The sequence below is a fragment of the Thermobia domestica genome, chromosome 7, assembly GCF_964235325.1.
Source record: "Thermobia domestica chromosome 7, izTheDome1.hap1.1, whole genome shotgun sequence".
NCBI classification, from domain to species: Eukaryota; Metazoa; Arthropoda; class Insecta; order Zygentoma; family Lepismatidae; genus Thermobia; species Thermobia domestica.
The window spans coordinates 87,384,873-87,402,330 of NC_137460.1; the positions used below are offsets into that span (position 1 = coordinate 87,384,873).

General features: G+C 34.8%; 1 protein-coding gene across 2 annotated transcripts in view; it reads left to right on the top strand.

Moving 5' to 3' along the window:
- LOC145690269 (ATP-binding cassette subfamily G member 4) overlaps positions 1 to 17,458 on the top strand; it is a 185,598-nt gene that overhangs the window by 24,346 nt on the left and 143,794 nt on the right. Inside the window, exon 2 of one of the 2 annotated variants that reach the window (XM_081765001.1) lies at positions 3,620 to 3,747. In XM_081765001.1, the coding sequence (XP_081621127.1) occupies positions 3,620 to 3,747 (128 nt within the window). Of the gene's footprint in view, positions 1 to 3,343; positions 3,748 to 17,458 lie in introns of those variants that run through there. The other variant, XM_081765000.1, reaches the window with a different exon arrangement.

The window sequence follows — 17,458 nt, forward strand, 5'->3', positions numbered from 1 at the left end:
TTCACCCAGGCCTTTTTTCGTTTAGGGTTCTCGTAATGGATCCACTTCTCATCACCCGTAATAATTCGATGCAGAAACCCCTTTCTGCTCTGTCGTTGAAGCAGCAATTCGCAAATGGTTTTTCGTCTTTCAACGTCTCTGTCTTTCAATTCATGTGGAACCCAATGTGACATCTTTTGAATCATTCCCATGGCTTTCAAGCGTTTGGAGACTGTTGTTTGATCAACGCGTAATGCTGCTGCAAGTTGTTCCTGCGTTTGACACGAATCCTGCTCGAGCAATGCTGTCAATTCTTCGTCTTGAAATTTTTTTGGCTGTCCAGCTCGCTCTTGGTCTGCCAAGCCGAAATCACCACTTCGAAACCGTGCAAACCACTTCTGACACGTTCGCTCAGCTAGAGCATGGTCACCATACACTTCCACCAAAATACGATGACTTTCAGTCGCACTTTTCTGCATGTTAAAGTAATGCAGCAGGACACCCCGCAAAAACACTTTATCAGTCACAAATTGCGCCATGTTCACTTAACTACAAACTGGTGTTGTTGACGCTTTAATCCACTGCCCTATACTACGAACGATACGCGATGACAGGGGTTTGCAACACATGTGTGGATACACGGAACTGTGGGACGCTCCGTTCGTTGCGCCATCTCTTGTCCACCCGCACGAATTAATTCCTAGACCAAATAAATGTTCTTAGCCGTTGGCCAAGAAGAAGTAAACAAATAGCTTCTTCCACCATACTTGGCGAAGTTCGGACATGTCATATTCATCTTCTACATTTGTATCGATTATCATTTTATTTTAATTTTTGTTTGATATGATGTTATTCATTTTCCAGTGTATTCTTTGTTAGCACATAGTCTTCATTCCCTAGTAGTTTGTGTGTATGCAATTCAAAAGTTGCATTTAATTTGTGATAATTAGCATAGTAATCACTGCCTTTTACAGTTTACGGAAATGAACTTTTGAAACTGTAAAACATTCAAAATCTGATATAGGTATTCTCTCGTAACTATATGTTAACGTACACGCTGGGGATACGCTCCTAGTGAGCAGACATGTTAGTGAAGGTGATTTTTAGGTGAATAAGCGCATAATTGAAGATTTCTTTCAGCATTTGTTAATACAACTGGTTTTCCGTGTCATCGTCCGTGTCTGTATAAGCGTTTCAACTGGAGCGGTTTTTTAAAGTTAACCATTCATTTTTCCATCTTTCTTTTCGCTGCACACTTTGCTGTCCACGCTAATAATGTTGTCTGAAAAACTTCAATGTAATGTTTTACTTTATTTGAATAACGTAGCCCATAGTGAATCAACTCATCTGTAACGTAACAGTAAAGTAATTGTAAGTGTTGACTTCCTGAGTCTCATCACGGAATCGATATTTCGAGAAAAAAGTCGTGAAGAGCGCAGCTTTAGTGGGGAGTAGAAGCACAAGCTCGAAATTTGAATCGAAAGATTTTAAATATTTGGCCTTCGATTTGACCTTGATGTCAGAAATCGGGACCAGTAACAATCCATTTCTTGTTTGATAGGCTAATATCTATAGATATTCTTTAAAAAAAGTATGTCCGGTTTAACTGATAATTTTAGTGGTTTTCATGATTGTAGTAGTTTTTTTTTAACCTGTATGTAATAACGCAAAGTGGAAGATTTCAATATGAGTGGAAAAATTAACATATGCTTGTGATCATGGCAATCGCTCGGGCCGAATTATTAACTAAATAAACCTTAAAGAGCTACGGGGACAACATTTAAACACATTCAGAAAGGTTCAGTGGTGTGTATATGTCAGACAATATATACGTTATTGTCGGTAGATTTATTAAATTAATAAATCTCTTATTTATTACATATATATATATATATATATATATATATATATATATATATATATATATAAGGTGTTAATGAACTATACCGACAAACTTCTTTAAGAGGTGATTAGTCACATCAAAATAAGACAAAAAGTTCATATGGACCTATGGCGAAAAGTGATAGTTTCAGAGCTAGGGCTGTCCAAAATCGCGAAAAAGCCAAATTTAAACAGGCCCTATTTCGAATTCCAGAAACTGTGGATGGTGGTTCTTATCAGCGTAAAGGAAGCCACGCATACACAATCCAAAAATGCATATTTCATTTATTTTCAGTGGGTGTACAGAGTATTCCATACAGGGTGAAATTCCCAGACTTGCCATCAACCGAATTTTGAGATATGCTCTGACATTATGATTGATCCAAAATAGGCAAACGATAAGCCTTGATAGCAGTGAACACAGAATTCTTTGTCACGATGTCGGAAGTGTTAAGGATCGTCAGCAGAATGGTTTCTCGTACTCGGTAAACGCATCCTGCAATGTTTTCTTTCGCGCTTATAAATGAAGAAAACGTTAAATATACCGTGACGAAATACATCGCATCGCATACTATTCCGAATACACAAAAAATATAGAGGTGCCGGTTCCTAACATTTCCGACTTCCCTCCGAAGCATTGGATGCCCATTGTTGTCAAGGCTTACCTCCTGCCTACTTTGGACCCTCCTTGAAATCAGGGTATAGCTGAAAACTGTATTGAGAGCATATCTAAGAATTACACTCTGTAGGGAATACTCTGTATATGTATTGAAAATTGACGAAATATGCACTTTTGTATTGTGTATGCGTGGCTTCCTTTACGCTGATAAGGACCACCATTCACAGTTTCTGGAATTCGAAATAAGGTCTGTTGAAATTTGGCTTTTTCGCAACTTTGACAGCCCTAGCTCTGAAACTATGCACTTTTCGCCATAGGTCCATATGAATTTTCTCTCCTATTTTGATGTGAGTAATCACCTTGACTAATAACCTAAACGTTTGTCGGTATAGTTCATTAACACTGTATATATATATATATATATATATATATATATATATATATATATATATATATATATATAGGGGTAAGGCATTATTGTCTCATTTTGAAATTTGCACCTTCAAATTTTATGTCGTGTTGGCCTAATTTTATTCCCCCAATATAGATTATCTAATTCGCACATTGGTAGTAAGCAATTCCAGATTAACACATTTCATACTGTTATATATATAGTAGTTTTCTGTTGTTTTTTAAATTAGTATTTCTGTAGTTTTCTGTATTAGTATTTGTAGCGTGCTTCTTTGTAAGGCTAAATTACGAATTATGTAACTTCTAATTGCTGGGCGCTGGTTATTTCATGATCCTACTTCGGAACGGAGATAGTGATATCAGTGATGGAATCACTTCAATAGCTGTGTGAATACGTCACGTGTTTTTCCTTTCTTTCGTTGCTATTGTTAACAATGAGCGTGTGCGACTTGTTGCGCTGTCGCAAACTCGTCAGTCAGCAACAGGTCTAGTGAGCGGTAGGAGTTGCTCTTGTTTTGTTGATGCTCGAAGAGCGGGCATTACGTACAGATCTTGTAGCTGACCAGTAACTTTTTATGGTGTGTTTGTTGTTGGCAGTTTTTGGTTTGTATGTAATTTGTTGATTTGTGTTGATCAGCGCAGCGGTATGAAATCAGATAAAAGTGTAAATTCAGCACCGAATGGTGATAGTGACTCCAGTCCTTACAGTGGTCTTTTACCATCTTCCAGGAAAGACTCTGTGAAGGTAACCATTGCACCATGTCAGCCGAAGACGTTGACGCACTTGCCAAAAAGGCCGCCTGTGGACCTTGCATTCAGCGACCTTTCATATTCCGTCACGGAAGGAAGGAAAAAGAGTAAGTTCAGATTTTATAATCTATTGATATAAAAGAATTTTAAAATATAAGAAAATTTATTTTCCTTGTAGAAAATGAATTTTCCTTGTAGTGGCGACGCCAGGATCCGAGGATGCAAAGGGGAATTTGCAGGGCAGTTTCTTAGAGAGGACAAACATAAATATTGACGAACAGAAACAGAGATATCAAGGAAGACCACAAAACAATTTATTTGCTTGTACTTTATGGAAGCTGAAATAGAATTATAGCACCTTTTTCAATACTATATTGACAAATATTACTTTACGCAATTCCTAGATTACGAAGTTTGATTATTAATATACATATATTTAAAAAATTCGATAGTGCAAAATTTAATTCAATTATACAATTTTTATATGCTGTGGTAAGGGACATTTGGTGTATCTAGCAAGAAGAATGTCTTTTTACGCATAAATGAGTAATGTGAGCTAAATTGAAATTAAATTTTTAAACAAAATTGCAAGAATTCCATGTATGGTTTTGAGTTGATTTAAAAATTTTCTATAAAGTTTTGTTTTAGAATGGGGCAGTCCTCTCTAGCCCCTTTGGACGAGCTACAGGCCTGTAGTTTAGAGAGAACTCTAAGGAGGAGTATAACTCGGGAGATTCTGGATTCAAATTCTGACCGAGCATCTTATTGGAGGCTGTTAGTTTTTCCTCAAACCTACTAGGCGAATGATGAGATGCTGGCCGAATTCCTTCCCAGTATAATGCGTTAATTGTTTTCAGTATATAGACTCTGGAACTATATTGATACACAAATTAATACATATGCGCTATTTTTCAAATTATTATCATAGTTGACATAATATCAAATGACAGCATATCTACCTCAACATATAGCCATGGATTGAATGCGAAGAATGAAATGTAAAATCATACCGGTATTAGCTTGTAGTATTCTTGTTTTAAAATTCGTTTTGAAAGGGAAGTAAGAAAATAAATATCTATGTATTACTCTAGATACTGAAGGATGATTTCGGTAGGAATGATTAGGGTATACGATATGCATGGCACTTGTTGCGGGATCTAAAAAGCAAGTCAATGAGATGTTAGAAGAGCTTGAGGAAGGGTTGTGAAGAATATAGGATGAAAATAAATGGTAGGAAGACAAAAGCAGTGGTGATTGGAACGTAGTAGTCGGTGTTAAAAACATGAGTTTCAGAAACGTTATGAGAAACACGAGGTCTCAGAGACCTATAAGTCAATTTTGTATTATATTTACTTTGAAATGTATTTAAAGTTATTTTATATACATGGTATATGAAAGTATAAAATAAAAGATCCAAATAAACTTAAACTTTCACGAGCAGAGCAACCAGGGATGCCACCATTGTGCTTTAAAATTTACCACTGGGTCTCAGAGACCCATGTTTCGGTTAAAGTGTTAAATATAGAAATAGGAGGAAAAAAGATAGAAGTAGTGATGAATTTTCAATATCTGGGTAGTATTATTAGTGATAGTATGAAGTGCAAACGTGAGATAAAAGCAAGGATAGGAATGGTGAAAAGTCTATTTTGTGGGTCCTTGAATAATTAAGAGTTTAAAAAAAAACTCATGAAATGTTTTGTGTAGAGTATTGTACTATATTGGGTAGAAACATAGACATTACGTAAGAGCGATAAAAAAATAGCTTTCGAAATGTGGATGTGGAAAAGAATGGAGATAATTAGAATTAGCGAGCGGAAAACGAATGAGATGTTAAAAACGGTAGGGGAAAAGAGAACGATTTTAAATGTAGTTGAAAAGAGGAAGAGGAATTGGATGGGACACTCGCTGAGAAGGAAATATATAATGGAGAACGTACTAGAAAATATGGTATTAGAAAAGAGGGAGGGGGTGAAGGAGGCTACCAGTTGATGAACGGTAGCAAGACAGGCAAATCGTATGTAAAGACGAAGAGGTTAGCTGAAGACCGTCGAGCACGGAAACGTCTCAGTTGTGGAAAGTAATTTACCAATAGTGGCAGAATACCTATGATGATGCTGATAAGATTGTTGAAAGCTCCCTCTTCGTGATACTTGTCACAGCACATACGACTTACTTTTGAAAGAGCACTGTAAGACCTAAACGATGAAAATCCATAAATTTAAGTACCGGTAATTTATTGGTAGGTTGTCATCAATAGTAAGACATTACCGACTTGTTTCAACAAGAAAATATTATTTGATTAAATATCATTAGTACTGGTTGTCGGGTCTAAACTTTCGTCCCGGTGTACACTATAGGTTAAAATCGTGCTTAATTAAAACTCCTAATTGTTCACATGTAACAAACGTGTACATTAGTTTGCGCACCAATCACCTCAAACTTCACATCTCCATATCATATTTTTTTATGCAATTATTCAAAGAATTTGTTATTCACAACTTTTTCACGGGTAACGATATCTATTAGTGTCAGGCAAACAAGTGATAGAGCACATAGCGACATCTATAAACATGAATATTTTCTTTTAGAAATTGGCGTGATCCACTGAGACGTATGGCGTTTATTATAAGGATTCTGACTGTGCCCCTTGTCTTTTTACAACCAACATGACAAATCTCTGCAGCAAGATTGTATAATATTCCAGGATAGCGTGAGGTACAGACTGATATGTTTGCGTTTTATAATTAGGATAGATGTGTAGAATGCTAGATTCTGCATTAACATATCTACATTTCTAAGGTTTGTTGTTGCTTAAAACCATTTTAGTCAGACTACAACACCCTTAGATAAACGAATTTCAGCTTCGCTGAACCACTACCAACATCGATATATGGTCTCGTATATACAGATAGTGGCGATATTTTATTTCATGTTTGTTATGTGGAGATTGGAATTCCTGTTTTTTTTTTTTTTTTTTTTTTTTTTTCATGACTGCCGCATGATTTGAAAAACCTATATAAAAAAGTTAATGAATAGTTTTTTTTTTTTTTAAAGATTTCATTTAACAATATATGTATAACAAGCTATGGTAACGTATTATAAATTTTCTTGTAAAATTAAAGGAAGTGAAACGAATATGCACCTATATCAAAAGTTTGTAGAATTTTTAAAGTTCTGCATAGAAAATTTTATCGTAAGCGTTTCATTGTTTAACTTACGAAGACTGTTTCTAGTATACAAGAAAATTAAAGAACATTGGACTTGTCAGTTCCAATGTAATAGACGCGCTTTCTGTCACGAAGGAACCAGGCACTGGTTTGTTCCAAGAATACAACAGTCAATAGCCTCAGTCTACGTACATTTCTGTCTACGCACCAGAGGAGATAATATTGAGTAGACCCTGTATTATTTCAAAATTCTTGGTATCTGTAATTTATCTTGATATTTGCGCAAACCTCCGCTATGAATTACGTTTCTGATACTATAGGATCGGATTGTTGATTTGAGTTAACGTCCCTTTTAGCATCGACAGTGTTTCTGACATGTGGATTGACACTATTGAAAGCCAGAGTCAGCGTTATATCGTAAGGGTATTTGTGTAATAAAACCCCGAGATCTTCAGTTCTTGCTAATATGCACGTAATACACAAATTCTCAACCTATATATATCTCGTCATTTTGGTTCCTTAATTTCACATATATTGCATATATATCCTTTAGAGCTACAATAAAAGGAACCTGTATTCTAATGGCGTAATAACCCACCCTGTTATACCAGGTAAGTAATACCTGTGGACAGAACACTGAAACAGGGTAATAAAATGCAGTGAAACCTACGTTTAAGGGAATATAATAGTATCGCGTATATTATCTCCATTTAAGACTTGCTTTCGTTAATACAAGTTGACAAACAATACAACTTAAGTATTAGGGCAGTGGCGTGACCACAACCTGATATTATTAATTTTTGACAGCCAGTTTTCCAACGTTTCTGCTTTTCTTTTCTTCACAGTACTTTAAGATCAATTTTACTTATTATCTTAATAATTAAAACTCTGAAATTCTGTACAGATGCGTAAACCTGATGATAATACAATATTTCCACATAATTCTCGCTGTAGCTTTTAGTTTCACTGTAAAATTAGTTATCGAGCTCCTAGTGCTTATACAAACCAACTGTCCTCGAAGTGTGGTTGGTTGCAGACGAGTAGGAGTTATGTTAACTTTATATCAACAAGTGTGAGCGTACACATTTTATATTCTTTTGTAAAATTTTTAAAGGTCTGTTATACGTCCTGTAAAATATTCTTAGAAAATAAAATATGTACGTCAACACGTTGAAATTATGTAATAGTTACACGTTAAGGAAGTTTCGTTGATTGCTAGATATTGAATAATGACTGAAATTCATAGGCTATGTTCATATTCCTAACTTACAAAATTAGGCTGTACTTGACATGAAATTAATAGTTGTGAATTTTATATAAGTAATTACAACATAATTTACATTTAATACGTCCTTGTCTTAATAATAAACAGCTAGGAATGTTCATGTTGAACATCATCACTATCCATTTTCAAATAAAAGTAGGTAGGCAGCAAACCTAGCGGAGCGGTAACTGTGTTTTATAATAAGGACACATCAATTTTAGGAAATACCTCGGATGCTTTAATCTTAGATTCTTCGTATTACCCTAGGGGAGGAAAAAACTTTTTAGTAAATTTTTGTAAAAGCATTGGTTTGAAAGATTTTATTAAAATTAATCGAAAGTCTGAAGGAAAAAAGACACATCAAATGTTTTATAAGATGTACTATAAGGTGCAGAAACGTGAATATTACAAGAAGTCAATGGAGAACAACTAGAGACATTCAAATTATGAACATGCAGATAAACGGAGAAAATTTATTGGAGAGTAGTAGTTAGTGTAATTATCAAGATGAAGAAATTAGTTTGAGGGGACAAAAGTCTGCCATAGGAATGTTATAGAAGAAAATAAGTAGCTATGTAACGAGTATGAGTTTGGTTTGTGTGATCTATGTTTTCTCTGTTATACTGAAACCAAAATGTTTGTTACCACTTCCGTTTTAATAGAGAGATATGAATGGAAATAGAATATATTCTCGGGATGCTTAATTGATTGCAGAAGACCTCTTTTTCGCTGTTACCGTTTTTACTCTATAACGATCAACTTTAAAGTCGGAAGTGGCTGATTGCCACTTCTGGTTTGAATAGAGCTTTAAAAAAGGAGATGTTATCTATTCTTAGATCCAAATCGATTCAAAAAAACGCTTCTCGTGTCGTTTTTACTGTTTGCACATTAATATTGAAACCGGAAGTGATTTCTATCACTTCCGATATTAATAGAGAGTTAAGGTTGGAGATGAAGTGTATTCTTGGGACGCTTAATCAATTGCAAGAAACCGCTTCTCGCTCTTTGGTCTATTGTGATCAACGTTAAAACCGGAAACGGTTGATTTCTTCCCCTTCCGTTGGATAGGTTACCTGCATCAACAAAATACCCTAATTTAGGTTAAAATTGTAGAGGAAAATTATTGTCTTATTATATTATTTAAATAAGGAAACTTAGAAATTTGGGGAAACTTCGCACTTGTACCAACTTGTCCGATTTTAACCGCAATGAGCTTATATGAATACAAGTTGATATTATACATACGTATTCCTAAGAAACATTTATTAATTATGTTCAACTGTAATTAATCTTAAACTGCGATTTGAAGTATGTTGCTTGTGGCTGTAGCAAAGTGCTGGATTATGTAGATGTAAATATGATATATTTACTTGTTTCTAATTAAGGATCAATTCAAAAATCCCGATAGAGTGCCGGGTTATCGAAGGATTAGGAATATTACGTCACATATGAGAGATGACGTCCCTCGGGAGCACTCTACCTGAGGAACTGGAGAGGAAGAAAAAAATGGGAAAGGAAGGAAGCGGCCTGGCCCATTATGTTAGGTACTATCCAGGCATGAATGAGGAAAACCCAGGAATGGGATGATCGGGTTTCCTGCGTGGTTCAAAAAGATGGTTACCAGCTGGAGTGGAGGGATAAATTGAGGATTGGGATTAAAAATACCACTTATACAAGAACTATCAGATTATAGCGTCATTTTATAAATATTCACTGCAGACGTCAATTAATCTCTCCTGATATCAGGAAATCTGACTTTTAATGGTGTCGTAATGCTTCAACTGTAATGTCGTAGTAATTTATTACTCCATTCACGGATGCCCTGACCAGTTCGGCGCCAGGGTCACGTATTCCGTTTTATTCACTTAATTGCAGCTCTGTTCAGAAAGGAATCTGAAACAGACACAAATAGGAGAAAAGTTCACTGCTAACAAATCAAGCATTTCTTTGTTTTAAAATTACAAGTATACAGGTAACAACTTCACGATCGAACATTTGTGCTAGTAGGGTCTGGCTGTTTCAGTAACACAGTGAGCCATGGTGAATGGTGGGTTCGAGGGATCATACTGGGTGGTGGGTCACGGTGGATGGTGGGTCGCAGTGGGTCACAAAGTGTTGACCCACCCTATCTCTGGTAAATACGAATACAATTGACCTTCATATAATTCGTCACGAATTTGAATTAGAAACAGATATTTAATACATAAATTATTCAATAACCAAATATTTGTAGTAGGAGAAGAAAAGGAAGATACATGGATAAGGACAAATGTAAGACAGTATTGCAGATTATCACTTGTTTTATTTTACATTTGACACTTACACAGAAAGACAAAGTTGTGGATTATCACTTGTTTTATTTCACGCTTAAATAAAATTGTCAGTGAAAGGTGTTTTTTTGCAAGTAACGACGAAAACAAAGTGAACGGCAAATTGCTCTCCGTATTAATATTTTCGCTGATGTAGCACAAGTAGCAGATGACAGTGAAGTACTTCAACAGCTTCTTACACGACGTAACTAACTACTAAACGAAAAACGTACGTTGTAAAATATGAGAATCAACAAGAAGAAACTGAAAATTATGAAATATGTAAGGGAAGAACAAGAAGAATCGAAAGAACGCTTAAAAGAGGAGAAAAGAGGTGTAAAAACTAAAACTATGTTGAAAAAATACGATTTTTAAAAATAAATCATTTTTGTTGATTTTTTTTATTTAAATCGAGTTTTTGATTGAAATTACTTGATTTTTTTTAAAAGAATACAATTTATGTGATATCCTTTTTTTAAATGATAAACTACGGAGGTTTTAAGTTTCTTATATTAGAATATAAACGAATGCAGTAGAGTACCAAAAGCTCAGTCTAATGTGGACCGAAGGGCGACCGACTTTGTGAAAATGCTGGGTTATCGGGAATGGGATTAAAAAAGAATGAGTGTTTCCTCAGAATATACACTACTGTACTTGTATGTGTTGGTTGCTTGAGAATACAACAGAGAAGAAACTGTCCAATTAACCGTAAATAAAGGAAAAGTACGTACTTTATGAAGGCATAGAGCCTTCACGATATATGAAAATGAAAATTAATGAATATATACTGTACAGTAATTTATCTGATAAGACAGACCTCAGAAAAATACCCGGCAATGACTTTGAACGGGTCTGCGCGTGGGTTTTTCCCTCCCTCCCAGGGTGTGACCGAGTTATCCGGACTGCCGGGTTATCGAGTGCCGAGTTTTTGGGGCTCTACTGTATTGAAAAAATTGAATTGAAAAAGGCTTTATTCAACCGGGCGAGGTTCAGCATATTGCTGCTTTACCACTTAACCCTTGTCAAGGAAGTACATTGAGTTATACAAAAAACATACAATCAATTGAGTCGAAAGATACGGTTATATACAACAAAAATACAGGTATACATTAAGATGATAAAAAAAAAAGAAAAGACAAAAAGTGGTACTTTTAACAAAACACACACTCACGCACAAGTACTACAAATGAAGAAAGAAAGAAAAAAAAGCATACAAATACAAACATGAAAACAAACACATACCGATTAACAACATAGAGACAGAATAAGTTATGCTTGTGATTCACAATATAGGGGGGAGGGTGATGAAATATTTTTACAATGCATGATTATTTAATAAGTAAAATAAAAACGTAATAAGGGGTTCAATGGTATTTATGTTGTACTTTCCAAAGTGTTTCATACACGTGACAGTTACTCAGTAGCAAAACATTATTGTTCTCCCAAAGTATAAGAGAATAGGCGGCCACAGAGATTCTCAGAATTCACTTCACAATAATTGAACGAAAGGAAGACAGTTATGATAATCTTAGTACGTATTTCTTCGTAAGCATCTTAACAAAGGACCAAGTACGTATTTGTTCCTAACCATGCTAATCAGTAAAGAACCAAAGTGAAATATCCACGTGTAGAATATGTTGCCCCTTTGCAAACTAAAAAAAAAAAAAAAAAAAAAAAAAAAAAAAAATGCATTGTGTTGTACAGTGAGTACATATCATTTTTAAAAGTTTTTTTTATTGAATGATTTTTTTAGTACTTCTTTCATCAGAAGTTTCTTATAGTAAATATCAGTATCTTTTGCTTTAAAATTGTAAAATTACTCAAGATATATTTGCATATAAGCATGAATTGTATATGAATATGATATCAAGTTATCTCTACTTAGTATGACAAACAGAATACTATAATATGCAAGATCTTTTAGTAGTAAGGTATTCATAATCAAGAATAGCCTTTTCTTTTCTTTTCATATTTCAATCCTCTTGCCACCCCCTTAGGATGCGTATTTGAATCGAATTGAAGACAAAGTGGAAACCCAACTCAACCCAAACTCTCTTCAAAAAACCCTTTCAAAGGGTGCGACCGCTATTGTATGCGAAGAATTATGCCCCTCCCTTTTTTAGAACACACATTTCAATCCAAGTGTAGAGCTTCATAATAAATATACAGGTCAACCCAAATTATATTTAAAATTTTATTTTAAATGGTTCAACAATATCCTCACTTTCGTCATTTTATGAAAACAAGATAGAAAATTAAAACATTACAGAAATGTTCCTCCGTTAGAGGTAGAATTTTTGAAAACACTAGGACTCGTCTCAGTTTATTCTCGATAAGGATTTTATATACCGAGTTCCATCTGCCTAACTTTAAGGTTCCAAGATATATCAGGTGTTCTAAAAGTGGCACTCACGGACTACAGAGCACTACTCTACAAGTCAAAATAAAGCGAAAAATATATATAATTGTATACCTTCCGGATCCTCGTCTGGAGACGTCACAGATGAACCACAGAGAAGATCTACCAGCCTATGGAATAGTTACATCAATTCTTTCCAGATGAAATTTAAAGTTGATATACTTTGACTTTAGCACCAATTGTTAGCATAACAAGATATGTAACTCCTTGATGGATTCGTACAGCAATGGTAATGGTTTCAAGTTAATCTGCGACATTGGCATATTTTAATTCCCTATAGCGGCTGAAGTAAGCCCTGGAGAGTATGCCATTATATAGAATTTTCGCTTAATTTTGACTCGAAGAATAATTCTCTGTTGTTAGTGGGCGCCATTTTTAGAACACCTCATATATTTATTTTTCGTAAATTTTGAACACTCCCCTTAAAATGTACGTTTTGGTGAAAGTGGCAAGATAAAAACCTGGCTCGAATTTTAAGTGCTAACTATGCTCAAAAAATATTTTCGAATAGTTTAGTTGTTTTCTCGTGATGATGAACGAGATAACATCGATATTTACGTTACTCAAATATTGAGAGTAACGTAAAATCTCCACCTCATCCTTAGATTCTTAATTTTAGGACACGTTACAGCACGTGGACACTTATTTGTAATAAGGATTGTATATTCGAAGTTTCATCTTCCGAACGGAAGGGTCTCCTGAGATTCTCGGTTTTTGGAATATATTTTAAAGTACCTCAGTTACGGTAAAAAGTATATGATACTTATTGCTCAATATGTATAATTCTGATCTAAAAATTGTGAGTGAAATGGAGTCAATCTATCTCCTCAAATCTCCTGTGCAATCAGTACATTGTCAAAATTCTTAGTTCATTCACTGTAATCTAAACGATATACTTCGTTTAACCATCATACGGATTAAGATGTGAGTTTCAGACTTACATTCGATTATTGCCTCAGCATGCTCAGAAATATCGCATTTTATTTTAAGCAAAATGCATTTGATTTAAATCATAGATTTAAAAATATGATTTAAAGCTTGATTTAAATCACTTTGATTTAAGTCAATCAATCCTGTGGGAAAATATTATCATACTTGAAAAGTATGATTACTCTAAACAGAAGATGTTAAAGAAGTGTAACACCACGAGTAGCTTAAGCAAAACATTTATTTTCTAGTAAGAAAGACCCGTTTTCTAAAACATTTTTGGTAGAAGTGAATCATATAACAGAAGGGAGAGGAACTCGATTAAATACCTATAGGTGGTATATTAAAACGGAGACTGTACCCATGTTAAAACATTTTTGTCGGAGGTGGGAGAGAATAAAAAAAGGAAGAAAAAAAGCCCATCAACGAAAGGATTCAAGACAGAGGAAGGAAAGTTTTGATTGACGAGGAAGTCTTGAGGTAAAAGTAATAATAGTTCCTTTTTTTGTCCGTGTCTCATTTTCTCTTTCGTAGCAAAGTAGTCTCAATTTATAGGAGGCTGTTTTCTAATACCTCCTAGAACTACTATAAACTATTTTTAAAGTAAAAATATTAAAGAAGAAAAATCTTAATGATATATATTTTTTTAGTAGTCTGTGTCTGCAGTATCATATAATGAAAAACACAAGTACGTTAAGTTCTACATTCTTAAATAGAGTTGAGTTGTTGATTTTGAGTTTAACGTCCCGTTCAGCAGCGAGACTATATGAGACGGCGACCTACTGATTAACGTTGGAATCCGAACCACATGAGCTCCCGCCGGGAATTCTTAAGTAGAATTCAGAGTTATTGACACATACGAGGGTAAGGTAGGGTGGGGTGATTCCTGCATAGTGAGCTTTACAACAAAATTAATTTTATAGATATTGCTTCGACTTTTTGTGTTATAGTATCAGCTAACCACTAGAATAATTTTCGTTAGTCATGGAAAAACTAAAACTATCACTACAGACTACAAAGAACTGAGAATGACCAAACGATTTATTTCTTACAAAATGAGTATCAGAGTTCCGATCGTAATATAATGATGTTTTAAAAAGTAGGTAAGTATGTCAGGCACGTTTAAATTCTTTTCTATTGTATGCAATCAGTTCCACGTGACGAATTGTAATTCCTAATGAATCGTGGTTAAATCTCTGTGGCTTGCAAAGCAATAGCAATCAGATCAACCGGCCGTTCAGTGGTGCCACAATGTCTCGTTTCAGTGTCGGTTAACAAAAGAAAAGTCAGTAGCGATTATTTATAGTATTGATGTGCTACGTCTGTCAATCTTGAAAGATAATACAATTCAATAAAATAATATTTAGTTGTCGGTGGTGACGTATGTTTTGTATCTGCAAGACGTGAAAATTACAAAGCTGCCTTGCATACTGGGTATAAAGACATAGTGTGGTCAAACTTATGGAAATGTTCCTTATACCGAACGAAGGAGAAGATATAATGTCAAAAGTACTTTATTAAAATGAAATATGTATTGTCAATGTCTCGCGACTGTACCCAGTAGATTAGCGAAAATGAATAATGATGAAAGAGTTGGTGAAATGATAGTAGGAAGAAATGAGGCAACTCTGAGAAAATACATGGACATAATGCTAGCCACCACAAGTTCGTACGATTAGCATTTGCAAGTGGGGGTGAACTCTTAATCACTAATCTACTGTTCCCCTTCATTTAACTGCTACAATAGTGATAATTTCAGTCATTTTAAAAAAATATATTAATGCTACGCAAAGGCTTTGGAAATAACCAGGTTCCCATTAGGAGTGCTCTATAAGAAAATTCCATAAATTATTTTGAGAATTTTTGTACATTGCATATTAGGCAAGGCAAAAAGATTTCATAGGTTTGTGGTATGATCTGATGAAATGATTGCGAGACGGCTGTGGAGTTCTTCTCAGCACGAGTTCATAACAAGGCTGAAAGATTCATTACTTTGAGTTCATTCGGAGTATCGATCACGTATGTTACGTAGGTTTTTCAGTATTATGTTCCTTCAGTTATTTATTTTAACCATACCTGATAATCATGGGAATAAAAGAGTTCTGGTTTTTCCATTATTTTTTCTTAACATGAAAAAGACGTCCGGCAGGTTTTATAGCTAGCTTCAAGGTTATATTCGAAGGCCGGGTTGTGGATAAACGCTTTAAGATAATTAAGCTAGATTCTTAAGCGTATTCATGTAATAATTATAGAGGTTTGGCTTTTCTTTTACAATCGAGCATAAAATATGCAAAATGTTTTTGAGAGCAAATAGAAGGGTCGTGAGGACTAAAAGATAGTACTTTTGAATAATAATAATAATAATAATAATAATAATAATAATAATAATAATAAATTATCGTTGTTAACATTATTAACATGAAATTATACTTTACGTCCCACGATTGGATTATTAATGGAAGTAAATGATGGGATGAGAATGTGTGATGAAACGGCAGAACCCCGAGAAAACCCATGAACACGATGTTGTCCGTAACACTCATGACCCAGTATCGAACCAAGTCGGGACAGGACGTTTGGGCGCCACCATTTGGGCGCGGACGTTTCGGCGCTGCCGTTTGGGCGCCGGACGTTTGGGCGCAAAGCCGTTTAGGCGCCAGACGTTTGGGCGCGAGGTCCATAGTAAAAATCACAATTTACGACATATAAAGTAAGCTAGGCACTGAAAACTAAGCGCGAATCAAGATATATACATTTCCTATACTTCTGTTTTTATCTCACCTCATTTATCTGTATATTTTCTAAATTAAATAGTTTAATTCGTTTGTGGTATTTGTTGCCTAACCTCGTTATGGACTGATTTTTCGCTTGTTCACTATTCTTGTACTTCTGATCTAATGATCTAATTTTTGTATTATATAAGAAAGCTAGAAAATGAAGGAATCAGACGACTATTAATAATGCCGGGGTGGTATCTAATTTACAGGTCCAGGCCGCTTCCTTCCTTCCCTTTCCCCGGATAGTGTGCTCCCTCAAACGTGACGGGTTAAATGACCTTAAATGCCGAGAGCCCAGAAATCTAAAAATCCTAAATCCTAATCGAGTTGAGGGAAAGATGTTAATACAGGATGTCTAAAACATTGAGTTTAGGAACTGCAGTATGCCGTATTTCTGGTATCACTTTTTTATATTAACATTCCAATATAAAAATCAAAACTTAACACACTTTTTTTCGTCCCATTGTAAGCATTTAATCTGCATTAAAGAAAGTGGAGAAAGGGAAAAAAGAACGATTTCAAAGTGAAAAATATTGTTAAGTGTACATATATTGGTCATTTAGCCACTAGAAATGTGTTTGACATTCACACTTATTGCATAACCAGAGTAGAAGGCCTGTTTAATTTTTTTAATGGAATAGGCTCACTATGTATGTAATGCAGTCAATCATATCTAGTCTGGTCTACTTACTTTTGGCTTGAAAAGTTATCAAATAAAAAGCACACTTAACTTTGGCTGAAACTTAAATTTACAAAATTTAATTGTTAATTCAGTTTTTAGAATTTTGAAATTCCAGTATTTCTAATATGTAAAACAAAATCCAGTATAATTCAAGGACTTCCACTACAGTAGACACCTTGTGATATCTTGATTGGAACTTAGTACTCAGCGCCTAACATAATGACTTTTTAATTTAACTCGCGCCCAAACGTCTGGCGCCCAAATGGCTTCGCG